The sequence below is a fragment of the Mchenga conophoros genome, linkage group LG16 (assembly GCF_057382185.1).
Source record: "Mchenga conophoros isolate Kocher_MC1m ecotype Shallow Benthic linkage group LG16, M_conophoros_male_GT1.1, whole genome shotgun sequence".
Taxonomy (NCBI): Eukaryota; Metazoa; Chordata; class Actinopteri; order Cichliformes; family Cichlidae; genus Mchenga; species Mchenga conophoros.
The window spans coordinates 34,954,333-34,972,281 of NC_140541.1; the positions used below are offsets into that span (position 1 = coordinate 34,954,333).

At 40.4% G+C, this 17,949-nt stretch overlaps 1 protein-coding gene across 1 annotated transcript in view; it reads right to left on the reverse strand.

Moving 5' to 3' along the window:
• The window catches only part of LOC146557216 (tomoregulin-2-like), a 135,004-nt gene that overhangs the window by 63,262 nt on the left and 53,793 nt on the right, over positions 1-17,949 (reverse strand). The window contains exon 4 of the mRNA XM_085248842.1: positions 3,527-3,553. Coding sequence (XP_085104968.1) covers positions 3,527-3,553 — 27 coding nt within the window. The remainder of the gene's footprint in view (positions 1-3,526; positions 3,554-17,949) is intronic.

Consider the following 17,949-nt stretch of genomic DNA (forward strand, 5'->3'; position numbering starts at 1 on the left):
AAAACTCGCTGACCTTTTAATGTTTTCAAGCAGACTGATTTTACCACAAGTAAAATTAATTTTAAACATGCACTTACTGAATGAGGTAAAAGAAGTCGGCAGACTCTGCGCTTAATGGATGTGTAAATTAATAAGTAAAATCCAGAAGTCGGAGGATCTGGCTGTTATTTTTCACTGCAGACAATATAATTGTCAAACACTGTATGTCTCTGATGGCATTGCAAGAGAAATGCTTTTGAAAAACGGATTAAAGCCCTGTAGCACAACTCCAGGCTAACGTTAGTCAACTGAGGTGTCAAACAAATGACCTGCAGGCTAGAACCTGGACCAGCAAGGGGTCCAATTTGGCTCATTGAAAAGTCTAAAAACTCACAGAAGGAGAGCATTACTTTTTGGGGATTTTGCACTGTGTTTTGCACCAGGAAGCTTTGTGTTGTGTAAGAATGCATTAGTGGATCTGAGTGGTTGCCTCAACTGTAAATTTAACCTGAGCCAGAGTTCTGAATTGCTGTCAGGTTAGAGCCTCTTACTGAAAAAGACATACCGCGCAGCAATAAGGTGCTGAAGCCAAAGAGCCACTCTCTTTACAAAGAGTCTTGGTAATGACAGCAGGCTGGCTGGGAAAACTAAAACATACTGTTGAAACTGCACTTTTTTTTTCTTGAGACATCTCATGCTGTTAGTCTTTTTTGTAATTAAACGGTTCATTAAAGGTGAATGTTTTCAGAAAGTGCTAATTTGCACCCAAACACTTTTCGTTATGGATTATTATGCAGTGGTTTACTGTTCCAACCAGCTTGATCAAATTGGTCTGTAAATGGCGTGTGAACTAAAACATTTGCCACCTTTAACCTGACTTTTATGGCTAGAAATAATATATGTACTACTGTAAACAAGCGCTGGGTTTGGGTGGAATAATAGTTCTGTAAATTAGAGCAAACTAACATAAGCTATTCCTTCCAATTTCCACTGAAGTGCAGCTTTTCAGATTCAGAGTTCTTAGCGTTATAGGACTAAAAATTCTCGGTTTTGTTATTGAATTCTCTTCTGTGCTATTTTGGTTCTTGTAAGGCACCGAGAGCATTAAGGGAAAAGAAACCCTCTGACTGCTTTCTTTCACTGCAGATTTTATGGTGGTGTCTTGCAATGAAATGCCGAAAAACAGCCCGAGGAAGTGTGATCGTCTATACAACGGAGCTCAGAGATAGACCGAGCATGCATGGCATTACAAACAAATCACGATGGTACTGGCCGTGCCATTTTTCCCTTTAATCCCATGCAAGTGTAAGCACATTGTGTTCACGGGACATGCATAAAAATGTATGTTTCATTTTGCTCCTCCTTCCTCCTGCTTCTTAGGGCTGTCTGTCCTCCTCTCCCTCAATCTCTACACCACTCGCCGTCTGTTTCCTCTGCTCTGTTATCTATTTTGCGACTTTCCCCAGGCCATTTCTTTGTCCACCCCCATCTTTCCTCTCTATCTGTCTTTCCCTCTCTCGCTTTCTCTCTCTGGTTGACCTAGCACCAGTTTCATTTCCGCTTGTTCATCCGTCTATCTGCCGTCTTTTTGGGGGGCACTAATCTCTTTTTCAATCTCTCTCTCCCTCTCATATATGCTTGGGAAAGCTCCATGCATCGGAGTTAATGAAGTAACTGCATGGGCAAACACACGGGAGGATAGAGAGGCTGCAGAGTGGGGAGTGTAAATATATGCATGGGTACAAACGTGTTCTGACAGACGAGCCTGACTACTGTCTGTGCTGATGTTAGAGTTGAATCTTGTTAGTCAATTAAGCAACAAATTAGAGACTTAGCTCAAAGACACGTTATTAATACGGTGGGGGTTTATGTGATTAGTTACACAAAAGTTATTCTTCATAAAGTCACTCATGGCTATAAGCTCATCTCAATCTTATTGCAATCAACTCTCACACACTTGTCACTCTCTCCCCAAGCTCCACTGTTTATCAGCTGCAATGCTGCCCAGGCCACCATTCCGCCCTTTCACTCGGCTTCGTGAAGACGGGCACACAAAGCTAAATGAGGACTTTCTCCAGCATGCCGTCTCTGCAAATCTTGGCTTTCAATGTCGAATTTGCACAAAAAAGTAGTCAGATGAATCAGCGTGAGATTAGAAAGGTGAATTGTGTAATTTCTGGGCTTTTGCTTAAAAAAAAAACACTTTCAATTTTTCAAATAATTCCCAGGTTTTTTTTAGGACATTATGCAAATTTTTATCTGGCTGAGACTTGAAAAAAATCAGTTGTGATTGAAAATCTGTTACAATTCCAATTGTTCTGTGTTTTAAATGTATTTTCTGCTGCAGTCACATGATCTTTTACTGCAGCTGTGAGAACAGCCTGTTCACAAAAGTCTAGTTTTGACAAAAGGACAAAAGATAAAACACATGCTGGCAACATCACTTCCTTCATCTTTATCTGTGTTTGTTAGCACCCATCACGTTATGTAAACTCAGTTTCCCATACACGAATGGCTATTTGATTACAATGCATTACCAGTAAAAGTTTACTCTGCATGTTAAAAATAAAAATAAATAAAATGACTCCATGCTCACTTCTTTTGTCCACTTGTTGCATTAAATAAATAAATAATCAGGGATGAGCAGGTTGAGTGCAAATCAAAGCCATCAATCCAAAACAATGAGCTAAAAGAGCCTAAAACACTACACAAAGCTAGAGGCAGCTCAAAATTAGCACTTAATCCTTTTTAAGTTTATCAGCAGAAGTGACCCTGTTTGCTGAAAGTTATTGAATAATTGATGGTCATTTATAATATCCCATAATTGTTTCCCAAGAAACAATTATTAACAAAGAGTTAATTAATAAAACACTATAGTCCCTGCATGTTTACATGTAGGATCTCTCTGACAAGCTCTTTGAACCAGCCCGTTACTGCAGGTCATCAGGAACGCACCACCTGGTTACTCATCAGGTACCAATCAATACATTTGTTAGGACCTTGCAGTAATAATAATAATAATGGATTGGATTTATATAACGCTTTTCAAGGCACCCAAAGCGCTTTACAATGCCACTATTCATTCACTCTCACATTCACACACTGGTGGAGGCAGCTACAGTTGTAGCCACAGCTGCCCTGGGGCAGACTGACAGAAGCGAGGCTGCCATATCGCGCCATCGGCCCCTCTGGCCAACACCAGTAGGCAAGTAGGGTAAAGTGTCTTGCCCAAGGACACAATGACCAGGACAGAGAGCCCCGGGATCGAACCGGCGACCTTCCGGTTACAGATACGCTTCCCAACCCCCTGAGCCACGGTCGCCCCTCAGTAGTAGCGTGAATAAAATAATAAGTGAAGCTAATGATGTTAAGAGAACATGTTTTTAATTGGTTTATCATATTATGAAATTAAAATACATTGAAGTCAGCCCCTCATACTCAATAATAAATACAGTGCTGTGGAACACAGCGGGTAGAGAGCAGCATATTAAAAAGCAGTATGTGAGGAGTTAGAGGAGGTGGAGGAGGAAGAGGTGAGTAATCTTACCATCGTCTCCTGATCCTGAGCCAGCATCTGCAAAGGAGAACAAACAGTTATTAACCAGAGGCTCTCACAGACACAAGCTGAATAATGTGTGTCTGCATATGTAAGTGTGTGTCTGGACCTATTTGAATATCTGCTTGTGATTGTGTGCACAAGAGAGAGTCTGTGTGCGTGTGGGTGCGTTTAAGCGAGATGAGATTTCTGTGAAGACGGTGCAGAAAGTGATGCCGAGAGACAGATCTACAAAGAAAAAAAAACAGCTGAAAAACCAGAGAGGAGGATGATAGTGAGGTGGAGGATGCACTGATGTTTTGAGCATCACGCAGCTCCCGCATTCTGTACCACAACACCTCCAACTGTGGACCTCTCAGTGGTAGGACTGTGGGAAGGCGCACTGTTGCGAATGTGTTTGTGTGTCAGCGAATCCTTCTTCATGGCTTTCCCACTGAATCTGTGTAAACCCCCTTCAAACACACTGAGCTTACTGAGCTGTTCAACAATACAGCTGTGAAAGAGATACTCATGAGCACTCCGAAGCTCCGTGTAACTCGAGCTGCTGCACAAAGTGATCTGCTAAAACGCACAGTGCCAGAGCACACGCAGGCCCTCCGAGGACTGCAGGGGGGATGAAAGCGCAGCTCCATATGAACACCCATGTGAGAGGGTTTTATAAGAAGAGGTGCACGTCATGGGGCAACTGCAGTCCCAGAACACATGGAGTCTAACCATCAAGCTGACACTGATACTTTCGTGACACAAGGTTTGGATCAATAAAATACATTTTTGATGGGAGTCGGTATTGCCAAGACTCTCTGAGGTCAGAGCAGCAGACGCGCCGATGTGTCAGGGGAAAGTAACTCTTACACTCTTGTTTGACTGATATTTTCTATAGTTCAATGATCACTGAATAATTCACATCGTTATAATCGTGAGTACTGTGTTATGCGTTCACACTGGTGATTTTGGAAGCCCTTATGCATAGAATTAGTATCAGTTAGATAGGCAGTATCAAGTAATGCTTCGAATGCTATGAACCCTTAACCTGGCCCGGGGGCCAGAATTGAACAGGCAAAGGCTCTAGTCTGGCCACTGAACAGGTCTTGGAAATGTGAAAAAGTGCCCAGACTTTTCATTTTCATAGGTCACACAGCTTTCCCCCTGCTGTCAATTCCTATTCATACTACACCAAAATAATTTAAATAAAATGGGCATTTTTTAAATTTATATTTCATAACTATGGGACGGTTGGGGCAAGGGTAGTAGTAGTTTCACTTAAGATCAAAGTAGCCTTTGTGCGCCCCACGATGTAAAACGAGTTTGACATCCTTGCCTTAACCCCTCAACCGGTTGAACTCACTAAGAGATATAACCTGGAGTGAAAGAATTCATCATCCTCAAAAATGCTACACTTCTCTAAAAATACAATCTACTGTGAGAACACCATCAGCATCAGGAATAATGCTATAATAATATTAATTTTTAAAAATTGACTCCTCACATAATGGATACAAAATAAACCAAGTAGGGACGAATTTTCATTAGAATTATCGACATCCATCAGCCTGATTCTGAGGTTTCGTGTAGGTGATGTTGGGACAAATGGAGTATGGTTGTTTACTAGGATTACTGTAGCAACGGGAGCTGAAAGCAGTATTACAGTGCAGTGAACTGGGCTGAAAAAAAGGGATCATTAGTGATTTGTTCCCCTGAGGACAGTTGTGAGATAGAGTGAGAGAATGGCCAATGAATATTTCAAACTGATACACTATCAGAAACAACAGGGGTTGTTTATGACGTAGGGCCATTGTCTGACCAAATCTGGTAAAACCTCAACACAATGACTGGAAGAGTAGAAAAGCGGAGTAGAAAGACTCTTCAAAGACAAACACACAACAGAGTGCTTCAAATCCTAAACCCGACAATGACTTAGCATTTGCACACTTTTCCACCATCTGTTATTTGGTTAGATGCCTGAAATAAACCCATTTCTTCATGTTTTCTTTTACATTATGACATAAGTGTGAATTTCTAAGCTTTTTGTGTCTCAGAGAAGACATTTTCTAACAATAGACTACAGAAGTTGTCATGGACTTTCAACATGATCAAGCTAAACACACAAGCTCAATGGCAGTGACAATGACACGTACATATACACCAATCAGGCATAACATTATGTCCGCTGACAGGTGAAGTGAATACTGTTGGATGGTGGGATATATCAGGGAACAAGTGAACAAGGTTGTTCAAACAGATGTATTAGATTTGACTGCAGCTCTGTTGGGTGTTCCCAGCCTGCAGTGGTCAATATCTATCAAAAGTCCAAGGAAGGAACAATGAACTAGCAAAAGGATCATGGGGGGGGCTAAAGATCACCGAGGGGAATAAAGGCTGGCCCGTATGGTCCTGTCCAAGAGATGAGCTCAAATTGCAGAAAAGTTGTGATAGACAGGTGTCAGAATTTACAGTGAATCACAAATCGTTGCATATGGGGCTGCAGACCGGTCAGGGTGCCCGTGCTGACCCCCGTCCACCACTTAAAGTGCCAACAATGGGCAGGTGAGCATTAGAACTGGATAATGGAAAAATGGAAGATGCTTTGGGAAATGTTCTGCTGGGAATGTTAGGCAGGTGGTTAAATGTCGTGCCTGACTGGTGCATACGTACCATACATGTGGTAGCTCGTATAGCTTTTTCCAACTGCCTTTGCAGTTCAAAAATCCTAAAAGTTTCAGTGTGTTGAGATTTTCTTGCTGAAGAAAACCCGTAAATATCATTAACTTAAAAAAAATTGCTTATTTCTGCGTTAAATCAAAAGGCTACACACAAATCCCACTGGCTTTTGTTGCTGACCTACAAGGCCACACTTCTTGTATCTTGCTTCCAGCTCTGAATCTTTAAAAAACACCACTTAAATGAATAAATATTAGTGAATCGGATACAGAGATTTCATGAGGAAGAAAACGTGTGAAGTCAAATTGTCTAGAACCCCATAGAAAATATGACAGATTTTCGGTGTGGAAATAAAGGAAACAATGTAAACAAACATAAAAAAAGGAACTATTAAGGTTGGTACACTGATTCTATGTCAGTAGTAAAGTGTAATCTCATCAGTGGAGCAAATCAAATAAAAAGTCAGATTCCCTTGAGTTGTATCCCGTCCACTGAAGTATCTTTTGGATAAAAACTGAGAGGCTTTTCCATATAAATCAAATAGCAGCCATTGTTTACCTGGTATAAATATGTGTCTTCACATTTCCAGCCAAACATTGCTTACTAAGCAGCATGGAGATAGTGGGCCCCTCAACATGTCAGAAGTCAAACTGTTGTTCTCAGCAAAGAAGGGATTTCTCAGCATCAAATCACAGCACGACACATGGTTCCTCCGGGAGTCAGTGCACGGCACTCTAACATGCTTTATGGAAATCACTTGTATCCAGAAGTGTAAATCTCTATATCTGCTTTGTTAAAAGATGCTACAGCAACTTTACAGCAGATATGTAATTAGCTAAATCAAGAGACAAAAACTCTAACAAGTAAAAATCCTGTCAAAACAACACTGTGGTCCCAGAGGATGAGGAATGCGTCTAAACCACTTCTCAGGAGAGAACACAAATCAGCACTTCGCAGTGGATGACTGGAAAAAAAGTTATTTTTGCTGATGAATTCAGTTTTAGATTTGTGGTAGTAAACAGAATGTGGTACTATATGACAGGAGACAAGCAGGAGGTAGTGGGAATATTTAAGTCTGGCAGTATTTGCTGCTCTAGAGCTGGAGAGCTGCACTGAACTCCAAGCAGTGCTTGATCCTTCAGGCCTCTGCATGTTTGCGTAGAAAGATTCCTACTGCACCGCCTGAGAACCAAAGAAGACCAAGGAGTGCTGATTTTCAAAGACCTTCCTGCACAGTCACTTCACCTCAGCTCCTTAAAACATTTACAGAGGCACGTGAAGCCTCAGAACGAGTTTTGCAAACTTATGTGTCTGTGTGCAAAAGGGAAACAGAAGCCACATTTTTGCTGTAATCCATGAACATCATTTGGAGACTGAATACTTCTTAAATGTATTAAACAAATCCAAAATATTTATCAAATTAAAAAAGTATCTTTGCTTAAAATCACTGATTTTGGAATCCATGATGTATACCTTTATTAAACTTCCAGAACAGAAGCATTCAGTAATACTGACCGTAAGTAGAAACTTTCTTTTTTGTTTACAAGAAAACTGTACAGGGCACCTTTAATATATATATATATATTTTAAAAACAGCCTCTACAAAAACTCCTCTGCCTTTCTCCCTACACAATTCCAGTGACCTTGGAGTGTGTGGGACACTAAATGTGCAGTGTTTCATGAAAAGGCTTAGCTTTAAGGATCAGGCTGAAGTCAGAAGGGGTTCATGGGAGATCAATAAAAACCTTTAGTATCTGTACAAGGGTAAAGGCTTGAGGAGAAAAAGACTGACATTAGAAAATAGAACAAAACAGCAGGGGAGAGAGGCACAAGCTTACATTTCTTCCCATTTGTCTGCCAAATGAAGGGTCAAAAAGAGGAGATACCACACAATTTTATTTTGTGAAAGGCACTGGAGGGTGAGGGCGAGAGCAGAGAAGGACTGCATCAATAGATGATAGAATTTTTTCCTAGTTTTAAAGCAACTGATTGGAAGAGGTGCAAAGCAGAAAGAAGAAGAGGAACCTTCTAGGGGAAACTGTTATTAACCTTACAGAGCTGCTGAGTCTGTACTGCATTGCACACAAACTGTACGCACACACACAGACCTCAGTCCTTGCACATAAACACACTTTTCCACTTTTTACTGTAAATAAGTATTTCAAGTTAGCGTTGAATAAGAAAGAATCGCTTGCCTTTACAGTAATGCCATCAATGTTTGCCCCGAAACACACAATCTGTGACATGAACCTGTAGGAAAACCTTCCAATCACTACACTAAGATATCAGCATATATACAAAGACGACCTGTGTGAAACGTTTTTCCCTTTAAATAGCAAAGCATCGTTGTCAAATGATGTCCTCCTTTTAAAAGAGCCTAAAAACACATCTGATCTAAGTGACCATTCTCTTACTTGCAGTGATTAACAGCAAGTTCTGATTCTGATTCACATCAGTGCAGCACATGAGGAAGGAAATTTATATCCTAAACATTTGAGTGCTAAGTCACATTTGGAGTACGTATGTGCAAACTGGATATTTTGGGGCCAGTATCATCGTGTCATGAGGGACATCAAAGTATACAAGACTGGAGCACTTTTTTTTTTTCCTGCCACACAATGAATCTGCTCACCTGTGTGTTTGTGGCCAACAAGTGTGCTTTCTCACAGAGCAGAGGTTTAATTGGAGCTGTTAAAATATTGTGTGCAATCCAGTATGCTCTGTCTGGTTGGTATGGTTCAGACCATACAAAATAAACTCAGTTATATCCAGACACAGGGGCTGTAAATTAAAATGGGTGGAGTTACAAATGTATCTTCTTAAAAAGCGTGTCACAGTGGGCAAAAAAAACTAATGCTGCATCTAAGTTGCTACACAATATCCTTACAGAAATGCTAGCACGTGAAACTTTTAGAATATGAACGTCACAACCAGTCAGTGAATTCCTGCTGCGAAGCCCCAAGCTAAAAGTTTCTCTGTTGCCATTGTTAGCAAATGAGCAAGAATAATCCTCCTTTCTGACTCTAATAATTACTGAAATAAAAAAAGACCTGAATCCAGCTAATGAGATAATAAATTAATCAGGAATGTGTTTACCGGGAGAGAAACGGAGCCAAGGGCCGTTGTCCCATAGGCTTCAATACAACTGCAAGTCTTATTGCAGTCGCCCCCTGAAGGCCACTTTTATATCGTCTCCCACGTGACATTTCCTTCTCTTCTGCGAGGTTGATCAAGAGAAGCACTGGCCAGTGAGTCTTTCTTTACTGCCAAGCGCTGCATCAATGCAACAACGGCAAAGCAAAAGAGGAATGAGTTTAGCAAGATAAAAGTGTGAAATGAACAAGACACCCAGTATCACACATGCCATTGTTGCAAAAGCCAGTGAGACTGGCTGATCGGGGAGCAACATGTAGTCTGTCATGACTGTCAGTCATGAAAAGGACAGATTTCTGTGACTCTACAACTCCTTTGTCCTAATCTGACAAAGTGGCCATAGAAAAAAATATTATATAGCCTAACATTGCCACTGAGGATCAACAGATGCAAGTTGATGTCAGAGGATCTGTTCTCACATCTAGGGTTGGATGCTATTTTAGTTAATTTAAAAAAAAAAAATGGATACCTATGAGCTTACACCTGTAAAAGACAGACTGTTTTAGGAAAAGATGAAGTCTTCAGAATCCCCAGTTTTTCATGACTGAATGTGCAGGCAACTCAGGAAAGCAAACCTGCATGGGAGGTGTGTCAGGCAAAAAAGTAGGTGCTATCCAAAAAGACTATTAGCACAAAACTCCAGGTTGATGATGGAAATACAGGGAAAAACCAGCAGCCTTATTTGTAAAGCTGTGCATAAGAGCCATACTAAAAGTGTACACGCAGAAATGCTGAAAATAATGTGCATAAATAAGGTAATTCGATTTATAAAACCGTGTGTACGCACACCTCCAGGCAATCTTCCATTTATACATCACAGTCCACACATAGTCATCTGTGCCAGTGCATCAATCATGCAGCATTACGCATGAGTGTCACAGAAATATTTATGTTTATAGCAACTAAACTGACTGCTTTACAACTTTCCAGAATGATTGCAACACTCGGTGCTATCAGGCCCCCTGAGATGTGAGGAACTATGATATGTGAACTTTATTTATTTATTAATTAGAGTTTTGCTATTGTGAACTTGGCCTGCAGTATCGGGGCATGGAGTGTGTTCATTTTGCTGTCAGAGCTGTCAGCAGCTTTGTTTCCAGACTTTGCTAATTTACACAATCCATATGTGCAGGTGGTGGAGTTTTGCCGGGGTGAGGTGTCCAGAGACGGCAGAGTGTGAGCAGCGCTGTGGTGTCTACTGTGCGCCTGACAACACCGTCACCTTCACTGCTGCGATTTCCCACACGAAAACTAAATGAAACACTGTGTCCTTGGTGATGCGGGTGGAGAATTAGAAGATATCATTAAAAACGAATTATATTCTGTTGCAACAAGGTGAAAAGTGAGGGCCTGGAGCCTAGATGGGCAGGTAGCATGTCAAAACTAATATGCAGAAAGGGTTCCATCGCAGACTGGGATCTTACACCGGGAATGTCAGACTCATCTTACATTATAGACCACATACAGTATATTTTTTTAGGCTGGACCACTTAAAATATGTTTCTCTCAGTGTAAACAAGTTTAACTGACTTGTAAAAACAAAAATTACCAGATTTTTCTTTTTACCCGAGTTTTGTTTCTGAGATAAATGAGATGAACATAAGAGGACATTCATTTTAAATTTCAAGAGAACGGTGGCAGTATAATGTTTGAAGGTGCACATCAGGCCCTTGTAGAGTAAAATTGAATATTTTTGTCTATACAACCCAAAATGTGATGTCCACATATGTGGACGCCAGGTCGTAGGAGGTTAAATCCGTAAGAAATATGGTGTAAAATTACAGAAAAAGTTCTGGTATTTCATTGCCCAGACTTTCCTGTAATTATAAAATACAATGTTTTGTATCATATACTGTGAAAAAACGAGAACGTCACCGTTATTTAAATCCGTATCTATTGCTTAATTACTTAATTACCTTTGCTTTGGTGTAGTATGAATTAGGGGTGGGTTTTGATGATTAAAATCGATTCTAGCTTGAATAACATGATATCGATTCATTAAAATCCTGAATCGATTTTTAAATATAAATTTATTTTGCCCGAAACACCAGAATCTCAGGTTAAACTTAAAATTGTTCAGCTCTGGTTATCGCCTTTCTTCACATTCATCCCTTTAGTAATCCTCGATATTCAAAGTATCCTCACATTGGAATTGTTTGTTCCTTCTCATTTTAGAAAGAAGAAACAATAAAGTACTTGAATCCTACCCTTCCTGATAGAGCTGCTTCAAGTTAATCAAGTTAATATCTCTGCTGCTTTGTGGCTCATCTTGGCCCCTCAGCTTGATGTGAGGCAGCAAGTTGAAAGATCTGCAGTGATCAATGATGTATTAGATTATCACTACTTAATGTAATTGTAATTTAAATTAAGATAGACTTCTGAAATAACTAGAAATGACAGTGTTTTTTGTACACAAAGAATGAGCAGTGCATTGACTCCTCCTGTACTGTGTGTGAGATTATGCTGACACCATTGGACTGATTCTAATGTCTACTGATAGCACAGAGAGAGCTCCTTAAATCATTTGCCAAACATATGGCTCCTGTCATCTGTCAGTGCTCAGGCATCGCAGTCACACGAAACGGTGATTAAACATGCCATCGACATTTTAACAATGTGTCAGTTAAATGCTCTCTCACCTTTCCATTTAATGACTTCCTGGAACTTATGCGGCACACTCCACAAACTGAGTTGGAAATACCGTGTTTCTGCTTGCCTTAGCTCGACTCTCTCCTTTGGGGAAAATAGACTGCTGGGTTTGTTTTGCTTTGCTAAGCTAATGCTTAACTGCTCCTTACTGTGCTGGGCTAGCACCTGATGGGATAGGAAAGCGGTGCCATCCTGTTCTAATCAGCTTTCACTAGCTTTGTAATCCTAAGAGCTCTTCCTTCTATCGAATTTTAGATCAGGACTTCCTTATTTGTTGGTGACACAAAGGTAATAGAGTCCAGAACAGAGTGTAAATTAGCTTTTTCTTCTCACGAATGTTTCACTATAAAAGTCAATAAACTAAACGCTAAAATAACCACATTGTAAAACGTCACAACCTGTGGTGCAATATCGCGGCTCAAATCCTGCTTTCTGTTCAAACTTTTTCTTCCCAACAGCAAAATAAATGTCTTCCACTTCTTCCTCGCTTGCTCTGTTTTTTGGTCACCACACAGCGCCTTCTTTTCTATAGCAACCAGTAAATGGTGCCATCTTTATTTATTACAAAAAACAGAAGGCAACACTATCAAATCATGTTTGTCTCTGCCTCGGTGTCCTCACAGCATGAAACGGGCACCTCAGCAGGCCTCTTGTTTACTGTTTGGAATGACAACCGACTCCAACGTCTGCCCTGTTGGCCTCGGCAAGATCAAAGGGGTTCGGCGCAAGGGAAGCGCGGACGTCGCTTATGTATATCACCAGAAGAAAAATGGTAATGCAAGATGTAAGATACAAGTACAGCACATTTATCTTTCATCAATGTAATTAACATCAGTACGCAGGGGATACATTGGAAAGTGTAATCTGTAGAGAGCTCTGTGGTTTCAGGTTTAGTATGGGTGAGCAAGAGGAAGCCACTCATGATTACAAAGGAAGGGTCTTCTCCCCAGAGAGTGCAATGTTGTGCCACCATGTTTCCACACAGGGCCTGAATAGACAAACACTAAATCTAGAGAGTGCACTTTGTTGATTTCACGCTGAAGTGATGGCATCTGCTCTAAATATTTTGGAAAAGATGATCTGAGATCTGCAGCTGGTTATAATATATGCCACAAGATAGATAGACACTGACACTACTGAAAAAGAGAAATTTGCAAAAGGCAGGCCCTGGGCAAGCTGTGAAAACGTCTTTCTACAATAACTGCTATATGTACTATTTCCAACCAGTTATGAAACCAGAATTTAATCAGCCATCTCATTTTTAAAATGAAAAAATTAGAACGGTAATATTCTAATCAGTTTATAAAATGTTTAGCGCCTTTCAGCTCGTCTTGTGGTAACGCTCATCTATAACGTTCTTGTTCAATCTCACCAGTATCCTCATTGCCATTTCTTAGAGCAGGTTGTTTTCAGCTATAAAGCTTAAATAAAGCCATTTCCCTTGTGAAGACAGCACTAAACAGCAACAGACATTCAGTGACTGTATGATTCACACAGTCTAGAGAGACAGGCTTTGGGTTTATTAGAGACCAAAGCGTAACTTGAAGGAATCACGAATGTTGTGCTAAAGTCACACTAGAGAAAACTTCGCTTGGAGACCAACCAAATTTTTAAGAGCTCGTGCAATGAATTTGTCTCATTGCCTTTGAAGACAGGGACCAGGTCTGTGACAACTCTGTCAGCTGCTGTCTTCAAAGCAACATTGGTGTGTCAAGATGCGAAGAAAAGTCCAGTGAGACAAAGTCAGCCTGTTATTAGTTTATGATTGAATGATGTCGAGTTGGCAACTATGTGCCATCTGTTTGTGATAGATCAAGAGAAATTGCAAATGTGTTTCAAATTCTCATCAAACAGAAATTCACATTAACTACAACCGGAATGTCATCGATTTGAAACAGAAATTCTGAATTCCCTCAAAAAAAAAAAAAAAAAAAAAAAAAAATAGCGACATAATCAGCAACCATGTTTTCATACAGGAATACAACAAGAACAAGGTGGCAACCAGGTGATTCGAATCGCTCTTTACAAAAAGACACATCTCAGGTGAGTTGTGCTTAATGGTGGAACTTGAGTCAGACTGAACTGTCTGTGTTATTTGCCAGTCTTCCTTCACCATCATGTCTGAGAATGATTGCAATCAGTCTGAACGGGACTGGGATTGTTTGGAGACAGGCTGCCTCTTGTCTCTGATATCATCTTGTGATCGAAAGTGGTCGCCCACAGTTCAACCATCAATGGCAAGGAGATCGACGTCCCACTTTTACTCTAGTGTGACTGATTTATCAGGCCACCAGAAACGTACGATCAGACCAATTCTATTGTTTATTCATGTCTCATTGATATTAAATGGGCAATGGTTGTAAACATTGACACCAACAGAAACTCTGTCTGCTAAGAAAATCTTGTGATATGACTGAAAGTTCCAGAAAACAAACAAACATCTATAGAGGTGAAGCTGTTTCCCCCCAAAAAAATAACATTACTTTATCTTTTATTTTTCTCCAGCAGTCTGGTGCATGATATCTCTCACCTCAGCAAGGGAAACAAGTATTGGTGCCAGCGACTTGACATATATCCATTATAGAGTGTACTGTTGCCGCTAATGGGATTTCTGAGGATGGAAATGGAAAGGAGGACAGGGAGAAGCTGCGAAAGGAACAGAACGGGAGGAGAAAAAAGAAGGCTTCGCTGCAGTGGATGTACGGTTAGATAGCTGCCGCTCTTCAATTCTTTACTCTCAGTATCGCTCGTATTATATTCACAGCATTTTAACATATTCACTGCTGAAGTGATTTTAAAGCTGAAAGTATCAACAAAATGCAAGAGAGCAGAGAGAAACTATCCAGAAGCAGCTGCCTACCATGCTTTATCACATGAAAAGCAATCATATAGGAAGACGTGTCTTGGTGAGGGAAGTAGCTAAATTAATTTTAATAGGCATTTCACATGGGAGGCCCCCCGCAAAGCCTTACATTGAAAAACTGCTTTTTAAAACATTATATCTTTAGTACAGTAAGTGAGCTAACGTTTCGCTTACATTTAGACATTTAGTCTCAAAGCGCGGTAAATACACTTATATTGATGGCGAAGACTTCAGGACAAAAACTATCAAGGGGAAAGCAGATGAGACAAAGTTAGCGGCCATGATGGAATTACCCCATAACAGGAGGTCCAGTGAGACTGGGTTTTCTGAGTCCCAGTTCCTAGAGTGTGCCAAAGGCCACTGTAACTGCTCTGGAGGCACATGCAGAAAAAAACATCTGGGTAAAAAATGTTTTTTTTCCCTTGGCTCAAAATGGGCCTTTGGGGTGTGACTATTTATTTAAGCATAAGTGGTTCACTTACAGGAACTTAAAGGAAAGAGGCTGTATTACCTTAATTAAAAATGTTTATTTAACTGGAAATAGAAAGAACAAGACTAAAGTGGCAGAACTGAGCTTCCTCTGAAGGGTGTCTGTGCTCAGTCTTAGAGATGGGATGAGGAGCCTAGTCATTAGCAACAGGCTCAGAGCAGAGTCGCTGCTCCTTTGCATTGAAAGGAACCAGTCGGGGTGGTTCAGGTGATGGAGACTCGTGGGCAGACCCTGGAGAGTTAATGTCTCACAGCTGGCTCGGAAACATCTCTCCTCCTTGGGCGAGCTGAAATCTTTGCTTAGACAGCTGCCACCATGACCTGGACTCAAATGAGCAGTGGAAAATTGGATGGCTGGATGTTTGAGTAAATAGAAGCCCAAAATGTTCAGTATGCAGGATTAACCCTCATCTCTCAACTCAGTCTGAATTTAGTCTCTGCAGAATAAAAGTTCTGACCAGGATATGAACTCAAATGCAGGTAGATCATACCCGCTTTCCTTTTATTTGTTCTTAAAATCTTAATATCCCAAGACAGCTGGCCAACCACGCCACTATTTTTTTAAAAAACAAAGATAAGGCTCTCCACTCAGCCTGTGTGCTTTCACTAATTATATTTGTCTTTTATTTTAGTCTCTGAGCCGCTGCTGTATAAATGGAATAGATTTTAATTTCTGTGAAATTTTGTTTTAATTTATTTGTTTGTCTCAAGCGCTCGCTGCATCATTTTAAATTACATTCTTCCTTTTTACTGCCTCCTGCTTAATTTATCTGTTTTCTTCATCCACATGGAACAACAAATGACACCAGAAATGCTTCAAGTCCCAGACAAAAAATGTAAGTTTGAGAGTGAAAGCGTAGCAAATGTCATACCACTTTATTTGGGTGAAATAAAGAAGAGATTTTGTAATAAGTTTCAGTTATTTCTTTCAGTGACCACTTACAAAATTATATATGCTTTTTTTACCAGATTTAGCTGCTAGCTAATTTGTCAATTATGGAAAAATGAGCCACATCTGCCTCAATATCTGACCTTACTGAGCTTTTTTCTGATTAGATTTTGGCTTTAGTCACTAGTTTTAAATGTTATTAAGTGGAACATCATATTCTTTGTGTAAATTATGCTCTGATTTAGAGTAAAACATAACTGATTAAGTCCCTAGATAGATTAAACTGCTATCCTTGTTTTTTTAGTCATATCCACCCCCAAAAAACAAAAAACTACACATGCCTTTACAAGTTGTCTGTGAAGGTTCTCAGTCATCCAGGTCATCACAGTCCAAGGAGCTCATCCGAGAAGCTACTTCAGTTCTACGGTCAAATGGTGGAGAATCCCAGATTTGACCTCAGGAAATCACATGATAGGGGTGTGGCTATGTTTCACAATGAGCTCACCTGAAACCCTGGCTGATTGTGACCCATACCTGTTTTCACACCTTGGCTCGTGTGATTAGGTAGAGGATCATTAGGGAGTCCATTGTCCCTATTGGGGGACACTTCCACAGGGCTTAAATCAGGGACTCACCACCATTTGACCCTAGAACTGAAGAAGCTTCTCGGATGAGAGGTGAAACGTCTTCAAGCCATTTAAAGAAGTCCAGACACTTTTCTTTCGAAGCTCCTTAGAATGCCTTTTCAAGCTGACCAAAGAAGTTATTGTCACTATTTCCATCTTTTACATACAGTTTAGAATAAAATTTGACTTCTCCAGTCTTTACTTTCTCAGACACCCCCTATTTGTTTACTGGGACCTTGTTCTGGACCGACATGAGAACAAAGCATACATAAAAACAAAACACAAAATACCGAAGGGAAGAATATAAAACCACTGTTCTGCTCTATTAGTAGTCTGCACAGCAACAAAATCCTTGTGTGAATGGTGAATTGTGTCCTCAAAAGTACTGCATGTTGCATGGAAGAAAAGAGTCCTTATCTCTTTCTATTTCAAAAGATACGGAAATTCATATCAGACACCCTGGCTTACAACCATCACATGTCTTGAAAAGAGGACCTCATACACAAGCAACAAACAAGCAATTTAGAGAGCGGACCTGGGGAATTTCATGTGACCGTGCACAGCCCTACTTACTGGCACACTGACACCACTGCTCTTACGGCACAAACATTTCCACCTCGGTCTCAAAGTTTCCTCTGCTGAGCTGTGCCCATTCAAGGGGACCTTTAATGGACTTGTGCCGGCTTTCTGTCAGCGAGGTTAACTGAGTCAGCAACTGCTCAACTTGAGCCAGCAATACTATCTTGGCTTAAGCAATGATTCACACATGCCTAACAGCAGCCAGCATCACATTGCCAGTGGATTCACTCATTCACAACTAAGCACATTATTCAGAACATGACTCACTAATTGATAGAATCCTCAGTAGGCGTTGCTGCTTTTCCTTCAAGTTTATGCTCATCTATATGAATTTGTCATCATAGGATAAAACGCGTTGCTCTGGCCAAAGCTAATTTTACATATTCTGATAAAATGTGCATGTGAAGAACAATTTTACAGACTCAACATGCAGTTTAATTCATCATTAAATCAGACTGCAGTGTTTTCATTCATATGATACATAAAAAAAAAAGTGTGTATTTCAAGT